This window comes from Mobula birostris, chromosome 4 (assembly GCF_030028105.1).
Source record: "Mobula birostris isolate sMobBir1 chromosome 4, sMobBir1.hap1, whole genome shotgun sequence".
In the NCBI taxonomy this organism is placed as follows: domain Eukaryota; kingdom Metazoa; phylum Chordata; class Chondrichthyes; order Myliobatiformes; family Myliobatidae; genus Mobula; species Mobula birostris.
Window position 1 is genome coordinate 34,551,284 of NC_092373.1, and position 12,661 is coordinate 34,563,944.

At 38.7% G+C, this 12,661-nt stretch overlaps 1 protein-coding gene across 1 annotated transcript in view; it reads left to right on the forward strand.

Moving 5' to 3' along the window:
* Positions 1 to 340: 340 nt before the first annotated feature.
* Positions 341 to 12,661, forward strand: part of LOC140195886 (uncharacterized) — a 34,308-nt gene continuing 21,987 nt past the window's right edge. Inside the window, exons 1-2 of the mRNA XM_072254534.1 lie at positions 341 to 481; positions 10,333 to 10,689. Of these exons, the coding sequence (XP_072110635.1) occupies positions 412 to 481; positions 10,333 to 10,689 (427 nt within the window). The 5' untranslated portion in view covers positions 341 to 411. The remainder of the gene's footprint in view (positions 482 to 10,332; positions 10,690 to 12,661) is intronic.

Consider the following 12,661-nt stretch of genomic DNA (forward strand, 5'->3'; position numbering starts at 1 on the left):
GGAGGTTTTTTTTGTTGCGGTTCCGGTCATTGTGGAAAAGCATTTCGGCAACGTTCATGGGGAGGTAGAACAATAACTGTGCTACCTGTTTCAAGAATTAATAGCTTGGGGTTTGCTATCGTAATGGGTGCACTTCCTATTAGGAGGATCACGTCATGTCAGAGGCCACCCTCAGTTAATTGTGCTGCATGAAAATTGGCTGTGAGACTTTCAAATCAAAAATGGGGAGATCCCATTTGTCAAGGAGGTTTGGCTTCACTTTGTGGGGGTGTTGTTTCATATTTGCAAACAAGGCATGCCTTTAAGCTCACTTGTGGAGGAAACTAAATTGCAGGGTTCCTCAGCACTGAGTGCAGTGTTCAGACAGCTCCACTCATCCATGGGTCCGGCCTCCCTGAAGCAATAAAAGTGATGGCTATACTACTGTTTGCTCAGCAAATCTTTCTAGCACTCTTTGTGACCTTGAGGCAAAATGTTCTGGGTAAGTGCAAGTTTTATTTTGTGGACTTTAGACATGTTCAATGTGGAGGAGGAATGTAAAATTTAAAGAAGGTAGATTTTCTTCACCACTTTTACTTTCTCTACTTTAATGCGGAGTAAATTCCATTCATAATCTTTGTAAGAAAATGTCTTTTGTTTCTTGAAATTCATTTGCAAGCTATCGTAGATATTACAGAGAGATACGCCAACATGCACTTTCATTAGACTCCTTTCCAATTTAGCAATAATTCCATTGGAATATGAAGTTGTTCATAAAGAGTGAAGTGTGGAATTTGACAAAGATGTACTGACTTCATGCAATAACATTAGTCAGGGCAATTACTGAGGTCAAAATCAGTCCTCTTTGACTTTAAGCACAAAGGTTTGGTGATTCTCAAATTTTCTCAAAAAGGAATTGTTACCTCACAAAGTATAATGAGAGTTTTGATGCAATTAATACCTCATTGCATGTGAGATTCTGAACCAACACACACAAAATGCTGAAGGAGCTCAGCAAGCCAGGCAGAATCTATGGGAAAAGTAAACAGTCGTCATTTCGAGCCAAGCCGTGATGGAGGGTCTTGACTCCAAATGTCGACTGATGCTGCCTGGCCTGCTGAGTTCCTCCAGCATTTTGTGTGCGTTACTTTCCCGCATCTGCCGATTTTCTCGCACATTTGAGATTCTGATTTTATTGATTAATATATACTAAGGGGGAATGGGATTAGCAGGAGATCTCTGAGTGCAGACTCAATGGGCAAATGATCTTGAATTAATGTAATATACTGTATATGACTTCATAAGTCATAAAAAGTGTCACTAATTGAAATATGTTGCCAGATAATACTGATTCAATCAATATAACTGAATAATGGGTAGGTGAAAGAACTCAATTTAATGCTAATTTAGCATTAAATGAGGCATACAATTCACATATGTGAGTTTATCAGATGTTTAAAACATCTTTAGATTCATTTTGCGAGTAAAATAGGATGACAAACAGTATCGTTTCCCCTTGCTGTTTCTTTCCATGGTGTGGTTTAGTTGAAAACTGTGTCACAGTATTTCCTTGACTTACTGGTGTGCTGTGATTAGAAAACACATGAGAAAGTTTGAAATTGGGGTACGGTGAGGGAAAACATAGCTTTGTTCATAGAAGAACATCTCACGTAGAATTAGGTGCCCCTCGGCCCCAAAACTATAATCATTGGGATGATGTGTGAAAGCATACAGTATGTGTTTTTAACCTATACCAGGAAAAATGAGTACGCTTCAATTCCCTGCACGTAGCCTTATGTGAAAGCGTAAGAATGTGACCAAATCCCATATCTATGTTGCTTAATGCTCTATATTTGTACGTGCAGAGTACTGCATTTCACTTAATCACAGAAAATCAAACAACATAGAAACATGCTATTTGGCCCACCATGTGCTCACTGACCAGTGGGTATTCATCCTTATTAACCCCGTCTTCCAGCACTTGGCCCGCAACCTTCAATGTCTAGATGATTTCCACACTCGCCTGGACACTTTAGTCAGCGACTCTGCTTCCACCACTCCCTGAGTGAGAAAGGTTTCTTCAAAACCATTCTAAGTTTCTTACCCTTTGTCCTAAGTCAATGCCCTCCAGTTTTCCCTCTCAGAAATTTAGTTCCATTGACTTCTTTGGAATGGGCCAGAGTACAATATATGGCATCAATATGTTGCTTTAATAGTGGAATGAGATTCTGGGCAAGTTTTAGATTTCACGAATAATGCAGAGGTCAGAGAAAACCCCTGTGTGGGTGTTTGAACTCAGAGCACAAAGGGAAGAATGTGGATAAAGAGAGGTCAGGCTGAATATGTTGAAGGAGAGTTTACTTATGATTCATTTATAGTTTAAGTTCCAACATGAATAGTAATACCTAGGTATTCATCCTCAGTTAATACAGCTAAATAGTACACATCAGCATTGAAGTTTCTAGCTTCCAAATGGAACAGATTCTTGAAGCAGAGAACAACACACTGACATGGTTGTAAAATACAAACAGGATTGAATTTCTAGAAAATATTCAACATATTTAAATTGACTCCACATAAGTCTACGGACAACAAAGTTTAGCATAAAAATTAATTAATCAACTAAAAACCAACTTCAACGAACAGTACAGTGCAGGAACAGGCTCTTCAGGCCACGATGTTGTGCTGAACTAATTAAGATAAAAATTGGCCCTGCACAGCTCCTTTGAACTTTCCCAATCTCATCTCAAATGCATGCCCCATACATTTCAACCCTGGGTAAAGATACTGGCTGACTATTCTGTATAGGCCTCTCATAGTTTTGTAAACTTTTATTAGGTCTCCCCTCAGCTTCCACCACTGCAGACCACTCCTTATAGCATATACCCTCTAATCCAGGCAGCATCTGAGTGCTGATGAAGGGTCATGGCCCGAAATGTTGACTGTTTATTTCTATCCATGGAGGCTGCCTGATCTGCTGATCCCCTCCAGCACATTGTGTGTGTATTGCTCTAGATTTCCAGCATCTGTAGTACCTCTTGTGTCTACAACACCCTGGTAAATCTCTTTAGTACGCTCTCCATAGCCTCCAAGACTTTGCTATAATAAGGAAACCAGAAACGGATGTAATACTCCAGATGTGACCCATCCAGAGTTTTATAAATATACAGCATAACTTCCAGCTATTGAATTCGGTGTCTCAACTAACAAAGACAAGCACGCCATAAGCTTTCTTTATCACCCTATTAACTTGTGCGGCATCTTTCAGGCCCTCTTTCTACTACCTTGCACTTAAGTAGTACTGTATTTCACTGTTTACCAAGTGCTTTCACAATGTTAAAACGTGAAAGAAAGCAGATAATTCAAGTCCTCTCTTTATGTACAATGTCAAACATTGGTTGGAATTTTATCTCAGATATGTATTCCTGTTAGAGATTCACCAAGTCATTCTACAACAAATTTCTGACATGACAAAAGCTCTGTTTGTTTTCAAACATAATATCCAATTCTATGGAGAGATCTGCTATGCCTCTCCTTTTGCAACATGAAATATAAAAGAAAGGTGTGTTAATATGGTAAACAAAGCTTCCCTTAGATAAACCAGAAGGAATAAAAATATATCCCTAAATTATTACGAACTTTTAAAACCAACAATTTTAACTGCAACTTTTTCCACAAAAATTGTTCTCCTCTTTGAATGAGGTGGTTTTCTCAACACTAATGAATAGGAAAAAGCCATTACTGAAGTATTACACCACTTCAGCGTACAAAACTTGTAATGAAAAATGTAAAATAACTGCAATAAATTTTATTGATGCTTTTTGAGAGTGCTTTCAAACTTTTCAATCCAGAAGGATGTTATAAATTATGTTCTTACTTTTTTTCTTAAATATATAGTAATCACTAACCTACATTTGCAGGAAATAGTAGTTCTGCAGCTTCCTTGTGGTATATTATGCAGATTTGAACTCTGTAAATGAGGCCAGCAATGTAATATGTGATCTGACTGATTTCATTTTAAGAAATAAAACAAATATAGTAAAGAAAGAAAAGAATATTAGAGTCATAGAGTTATGCATAAACAGGACCTTGGCTCAGCTCGTCCATGCTAAACAAGATGTCTTTTCCATTTAGGCCCCTTTGCTTGTATTTGGCCCATTTCCCTCTGAACCTTTTCTAACTAACTGGATTTCCAATTTCCTTTTGACAGCACATTCCATGTATCCACCTCCTTCGGTGTGGAATGAGTTGCCCCAACTGTACTCTCCAAATATTTTCCCTCAAATTTTAGACTCCCTGTTCTGGGGGGAAAAAAACTATGACCATCCACCTTATCCATGCCCCTTTGTTATTTTATACTTCTCTTTAAGGTTGCCTCTCAGTCTCCTATGCTCCAGGAAAAAAGATCCCAGTCTATCCAGCTTCTCTGTATTATTCAGGCCATCCTGCCCTGGTAATACCTGCGTGAATCTGTTCTGCGCTATCTCCAGCTTAATGAAGTCCTTCCTATAGTTGGGTGACAAGAACAGCGCATGACTCAGTGTGGCACAACCAATGACTTGTGCAGTTGTAACATGATGTCCCAAATCCAATACTCAGTGCCATGACTGACAATGGGAAGCATGCCACATGCTATCCTATCCACCAGTGTAGGGTGGTGGAGTGGAGACACATCTCTACCAGAGGAAGTGTATGGCCCTCCTTCCATCTGCTAACCAGCAGGTTGCTCATGGTCAATGTGTAGCACCTGTTTAACTGGCTTCAGCGCTGCATGAAGCCATGGAAGCAGATAGTGGATGGTTATATAAGCAGCTGGTGCATGACACAAGCCCTGGTTATGCGACCACTGATGCCCGGCAGACAATCTCTGAAGGGTATTAATAATTGCTGGGGTCACCCATTTTGTAAGCAAGAAGGCACTGGCAACCTGGCACTGGAGGGCAATGGCAAACCCCTTCTGTAGAAAAATGTGTCAAGAACAGTCTGAGACATAAGACCATGATCGCCCCCGTCATATGACTCGGCACGATGATGATGATGAACTACCTGTGTTGTCTCCTTTAGGGAACAATATACCTGTAGCTGCTGATTTATAACACCCTTCATGGCCCTGAAACTTACTGTGCAAGTCTTGCCCTGGTTTAACTGACCAAAACACAATAACTCTCACCTGGCTAAGCCAGACTCCGTTTGCCCACTTCCCCAATTTATGTTGATCCTTTAACAATCTGAGATAGCTCTCTTCACTATCTACCATACCACCAATTTTAGCATCATCCACAAATTTACTAACTACGTTAACAAGACCGTCGTCCCAAATGCTAACATAGATGACAAACATCAATTCTCCCAGCACTGATCCCTATGGTATACCACTCATCACAGGTCTCCAATCTGAATAACATCCTGCACTACTACCTTCTGCCTCCTTCAGAAAGACAAAAGTGATGATTTCAATTTTAAAGAAGTATAAAGAGAGAAATAAAACAAGATAAGAAAGATTAGATGAGTAAAAAAAAATCAACAAAAAAGTGAGAAAATGTTTTAAATTATATGTTAAAACTTCTATAATGGTTACAATAGAAATGAATGGTACTGTACACTTCATCTAAATATAGAAGCCATGCCATTCAATACAATTTATGAGATTCCCTTTTCCCAAACTTAACGGTAAAGAACCATAACTTTAGAAAAATGCCGTTGACATGCATTCCCTTATCTGTCATCTGAGCTTTCTGCGTCATTTAACCTTAAATAACAGTGAACGCTAATATTCTCAGTAATATTTTGACAGGAAAACCTATGCTAATAATAGATACAGTTCCAAGATCAAAAGCATGATCACCAGAACATCGGCATATTTTACTGTGCCTAGTCTTAAGTTCATGCTCTCAGCAACCTTCGTAGTCTAATATTTAGATTTTTATTGAGATTATTTTGGGTATGGCATGAATGCATTATAGTTGCTGAAGGCACAATCCTTGTCTAAGTTTGTTCAAAATCTAATATTTTTGGCAAAGTATCAAGGCCGGAAACGTACCACCATTCAAGTACATTTATTATAATTATATAAATATATAGTTTCTGGAAATGAGAGAACACCGTAATCTTTTTTAAAAATCCGCTATGTACATTTCATTTTCAGAACATTTAAGGTAACTTGAACAGTGATATATTGTAGCTGCATTTTGATTTAATTCTTAAAAGTAGGAAATGTTGCATTCAAAAGTGAATGTAAAACTGTTATGAAGATTCACAAACAAGAGAAAATCTGTAGATGCTGGAAATCCAAGCAGCACACACAAAATGCTGGAGGAATTCAGCAGTCCAGGCAGCATCTATGGAAAAGAGTACAGTCGACGTTTCAGACCGAGAACCTTCAGCAATCCTAATGAAAGGTTTTGACCCGAAACATCGACTGTACTCTTTTCCATTGATGCTGCCTGGCCTGCTGAATTCCTCCAGCGTTTTGTGTGTGCTGCTTGTTCTAATGATTACTACTTAGTAACCGTTAACAGTACGGGGAGCCAATAAATTTTCACATTTTAGTTAAACATTTTTAGTGTAGTGGTTAGCATAACCAGCTCTTTACAGTACAAGTGACCTGGGTTCATTTCCCTTTGCTGTCTATAGGGAGTTTGTACATACTCCCCGTGACCGCATGCGTTTCCTCCGGGTGCTCCGGTTTCCTCCCACATTCCAAAAGATGTTCTGATTGGTAGGTTAATTGGTCAATGTAAGTTGTTCTGTGATTGGGCTAGGGTTAAATCGGGGGTTGCTGGGTGGCGTGGCTCGAACGGCCAGCACGGCCTGTTCTACATTTTATCTCAATGCATAAACAAATAAAAACAGTCTACACCTCACGTACTTAAACCTATACACAGCAATAAAATAATACATGTGAGATGTGGTATATAAAACCAAATGGCAGTGTTAGTTTGACCCGATTTTGATGGTTTTCTTTATTAGAAGAAGCATTTTGTAATTATGCAGAGAGTTTCATATCTCTCTTCTCATGGGCATACATGTGTGAAAATGTCGGGTTTCCAAATTGATTTAGTAAATAAGTTTTGATGCTCACACTTTAAAATCTGATCACAGTCATCTGTGTCATAAAAATAAAATGCTGGAAACAATCGACAGATCAAGAACCATTTGTGGAAAGAGAAACAGAGCTCACTTTTCAAACTGAAGACCCTTAATCATGTCATCTCCCTTGCTGCTTTGCTTACCATCAAACCCCCAAGTGAAAAATCAGCAGAATAACTGGAGTTAAGTGTGTTCCATGTATAAAACAACAGTGCAGTTAAAGTTTTGCAATCTACAATTGAGATCAAGTGAACTTAAAGCTGTGCTGAATCCAACATCTCTCTCAATCTACATTAAGAAAATTGAATCTCACATGTAGGCAACCTTGACTCAACAATCTATAATAAAAATAACTCAACAATTTGGCAATAAGTTGCCAAAATTGCTCAAAAGCCTCTGGTATAGCTAAAGAAAAGGTAATGAAATCTAATTAAGACTACTTCGCTGTGGTTCACATTGAAGATCATTATTGGGGTTATGTTAAAATAACAACTTTTTACAATGATTAGTTTGGTTTCTAATTTATCATTGTTAGTCGCCAAGCAACAGTGCTTAGAACAGTTTTGTGTTGTCTAGAATAAATATAAATACAGGTTAACTTTTTAAAAATGCTAATCTGAAGAATGCCAATTGCAGGCAGCCATTTCAACGGGGTATTTTGGATTTACATGTTGTTATTCATTCATCAAAAGCGAGAAATCCGAGAACATTGCAGCTTCAAATTTTATCTGCCATATTCTCGAACATGATAGCATTCAAGACAATTGTTAACTATGTATTTTCAATGGTTAAGCACATACTTTATATCCTCTGTCTGTTTTCATCATTCTCAAACATAATACATTATTTTTCCAAATTATCACATAAACTTGATGAAATAGTTGTTTTGAAGTAAATCAGAAATCTAACTGAAAGGCAGCATGTTTAAGGTATGGCTTCCATTATGGGCTACTGCTATAGTCTAATTAATATTCATTAATCACTGTTACCTTAGTCCATTATTGAAGCAACCATGGATATGTAGATACTTTCATTGATTCTCCCTGATTAGGTAATGCAGTTGTGAACTTTCCTTTTACTTAGCTTTACCGTGTTCCTGATCAGTTTACTTGGTTTACTAGTGTTCCTGATAACCTTTGCTTATTCGATTCTTCCTAATACGCATTCTCTGATGGCACCAATTCAACTAACCTCACAAATGGGCAACTTGATCAGCACAGACGGGTTGAGCCAAAGGGTCTTTGTCCTTGCTGTATAGTTCTATGACCTTAAGAGTCTCCGTTAGAATCTCCGTTCGCTATAGCTGCATGCTGTGATTATTCTATTTCTGCAGAGGAATGTGCCTTCACTATTCCTGGTAACGAGTGCTGCACACACTTGCTTGTTGAGCTCAGTGAACAGTGTTAGAACTTTTAAGTCAAAGAATGTTATCTCAACAGCCATCTATTTTTCTTCTTATTTAGTTTCCTCCGAGGCCACAAAAGCTTATACTAGGTAGTTAATATTTTCTGTGCATTGAATATGCCAATCTTTTTTCTTAATCAATGCTCATACCAACTACCTGTAAATTAAATTTCAACATGCTAACACTACATATATAAATGTTTACACAAGCTATACTGTCAATGAAGGATTGATGAAGACGTGATAACCATTCATCAATACCACAACTTGCTCTTAAAGGGTGTGATATTACTTTGAAGTTCGTATATCCATACTGGACATTTTCCTGGTAAATCCTAAACACATGGTACTTCACTAACTTAGAACTAGTGTGTGTGTGTGCTGTAGAATACTTAATGCCATTGTTTTAATACAATTTTATCAAACTGGAACAGCAACAGCAGCAATTTGAAAACAGAAACGCATAGCATTTCAAGTTGTCCACTTTTTATTTGTAATATGTTGGCAGCTACTCACAAAACAAACATGCTGCACCACACTGGAAGTAAATGGGCTCCATCACTAAAAGCTAGCATCAATCCCTCCACTGTGGAAACGTCAGTCAGTTAATGTCAGGTATCTTTAGTCACTTAACAATAGTACCATAAAGTATTAAAAGAAGTTTATTAGCTTAATATGACACCTCTTGACTATTCAAAATGTATTGCCCAAATTCAATCTTTATTCAATAGACTCTATTTTATTTAACATTAAAGGATACTTTTACTGAAATCATACTTAAATCAGCCTCACATATTTGAGGAACATTTCTCATCTATAGTATGCTACATCCAGTGCTAATTTTACAATCCAAATCGATTTTAGAAACAGATGGAAATGGAGGATAATTGAAATCTATTTGTTAAAACAAAAACATTAAATATTGGGAATATGTAGCAGGTCGGGCAGCATCTGTGGAGAGAGAAACTGAGTTAGCATTTCAGTCAATGAGGTATTAGAAAAACAGGGCTTCCTATTGCTCGTGACTTTTATTCTCCATCTGACTCCTACTTAGACTTTTCTAACTGCGACCTCCTGCATTATTATATTGTGGTCCAATGCAAGTCTGAAAAACAACATTTCACCTTGCATCGGAGCACTTCGCAGCCATAATATTAACTCGATTTATCCACCTGCACTAGCATCATCTAGGCACTTGCATTTTTTCACTGAGTTGTTTGCATTCTGCTATCATATCACAGTTTGTTTGTATCACAGTTTGTTTGTTCCTGCTCTCTTCAGCTGCCGTCATTAACCTATTAAATGCATGATTACGTCTATAGCCTATCTGCATTGTAACCCTTCTCCCATCCTTTCAAAGATGTCTTCATCTTTACCCTATCTATCCATTTCCCACCCTATTTGCAACTTCACGTGAACTTGTTTCCTCATCTGATGAAGACTCTTTAGCTTGAAATTTAACTCAGGTTGCCTTTCCATAGATGTTGCCTGTACTGCTGAGTATGATAGAATTTTCTGCCTTCAAATCAGATTTTCAGTATCTGCAGTTTACTTCCATACAGCTGTGCATATTTTGCACAGAACTTTCACTTTATTCAAAGAATTGATTTGAATTATAGAAAAATGCAATACCATAGATGTTAATATAAACATTTAATCTGGCCATCAGAGATTATGAATTATGCTGCTTTATTAGTCAGTGAGTGGAGAATTATTCCCAGTTATCATTCACATTGCTTTTGATTTATTTTGATTATCAGTTGATTCTTTGAATAAATTTAACGGGACTGATAATTGACCACATTAATGGAAAAACTGAGCTTCCTGAACTGTGAATAACTCTGTTGTTTTTATTGGTAGGTAAACCCTATATTCTGTCACAGTACCCAAAGAACATTGAGAAGAACCCAGGGGAATCAGCTACTATCTTCTGTCAACTTTCCAATGAAACAATCACTGAAGATACGAGTCTGGTATGGTACAAGTACACATGTAAGGACAAATGCAAACTTGGAGAAATCAATCTGAAGACAAAAAACATTACAGCAATTGACCAACTTCAGTTGATGTGGGACCGTGACAACTACACAGCAATAATGTCAGTACGGCATCTGAAGGTGAATGACTCCGGAACATATGGTTGTGAGCTATTTAACGTCGCTGACAATGTTGAAATCAGGAAAGCCGGTGCAACAAACATCACAGTTGTCTTTACTGGTATGTCTGCTCATGCTTCGAGTATCTAAGTAACTGCTTGATAAATCTTTGCATAGAGAGTCATAGAGAAGTACAGCACAGAAACAGACCTTTTGGCCCATCTAGTTCATGCCAAAACCATTTAAACAGCCTAATGCCATTGACCTGCACTGAGACCATAGTCCTCCAAGTTAACCACTCTGAGAAGATAGAAAAATTGTCAATGATATATTTTATGGTTTAAATCCCACTAAGCAGAGCTTAATGCATCTGTGCTTCACAGTTTATCTTGCAGTTCATAGACGGGTTGCTGCCTTAACTCAAAATTCATAGATAACTTATTAGACACTAGACACTGGACACTAGAATACTAAAGCACAGCACAGGCCCTTCGGTCCTTGATGTTGTGTCGACCCATATATTCCTAAAAAAAAGTACTAAACCCACACTATCCCGAAAACGCTCTATTTTTCTTTCATCCATGTGCCTGTCCAAAAGGCTCTTAAATACCACTAATGTTTTAGTCTCCACCACCATCCCTGGCAAGTCATTCCAGGCACCCACAAACCTCTGTGTAAGAAACTTACCCCTGATGTCTCCCCTAAACTTCCCTCCTTTAACTTTGTAAATACATCCTCTGGTGTTTGCTATTCATGCCCTGGGAAACAGGTACTGGCTATCCACCCTATTTATGCCACTCATAATCTTGTAGACCTCTATCAAGTCCCCTCTCATCCTTCTACACTCCAAAGAGAAAAGTCACAGCTCTGCTAACCTTGCCTCATAAGACTTGTTTTCCAATCCAGGCAGCATCCTGGTAAATCTCCTCTGCACCCTCTCCATAGCTTTCACATCCTTCCTATAATGAGGTGAGCAGAACTGAACACAATACTCTAAGTGTGGTCTCACCAGAGATTTGTAGAGTTCAATATGACCTCTCTAATCTTGAACTCAATCCCCCTATTAATGAAGCCTAGCATCCCATAGGCCTTCTTAACTATCCTATCAACCTGTGCAGCGACCTTGAGGGATGTATGGATTTGAACCCCAAGGTCCCTCTGTTCATCCACACTCTTAAGTAACCGACCATTAACCCTGTACTCAGCCTTCTGGTTTGTCCTTTCAAAATGCATCACCTCACGCTTATCCGGATTGAACTCCATCTGCCACTTTTCTGCCCAACTCCACATCCTGTCTATATCCTCTTGTAACCTTCGACAACCTACAGCTCCATCCACAACTCCTCCAATCTTCGCGTCATCCGCAAACTTACTCACCCATCCTTCTGCCTCTTCATTCAGGTCATTTATAGAAATCACAAAATCACTTGCGGCACTCCACTAGTCACCGACCTCCAGGCAGAATACTTTCCTTCCACTACTACCCTCTGCTTTCTTCCTGTAATCCAGACATCCAAGGTTCCACTGATCCCATGCCTCATGACTTTCTGGATGAGTCTCTCGTGGGGGACTTTGTCAAATGCCTTGCCATGTAGACTACATCTACTGCCCTACCCTCATCAATTTGTTTTGTTACCTCTTCAAAAAACTCAATTAGGCTCGTGAGGCATGACCTTCCCTTCACAAAGCCATGTTGACTATCCTTGACTAGACTGTACTTCTCCAAATGCTTGTAGATCCTATCCTTAAGAATCCTTTACAATAGTTTGCAGACCACCGACATAAGACTCATCGGTCTATAGTTCCCAGGATTCTCCCTATTACCTTTTTTAAACAAGCGAACTACTTTTGCCATTCTCCAATCCTCCAGCACCTCCCCTGCAGCCAAACAGAATTCAAAGATCATAGCTACTGCTCCAGCGATCTCTTTTCTCACTTCCCACAGCAACCTGGGGTATATCACGTCTGGCCCTGGGGACTTATCAATCTTGATGTTTTTAAGAAGATCCAACACTTCTTCTTCCTTAATCTCCACATTGTCCAGCACACAGGCCTGTTTTATTTCGACCTCACCCTGATCAAGGTCCTTTTCA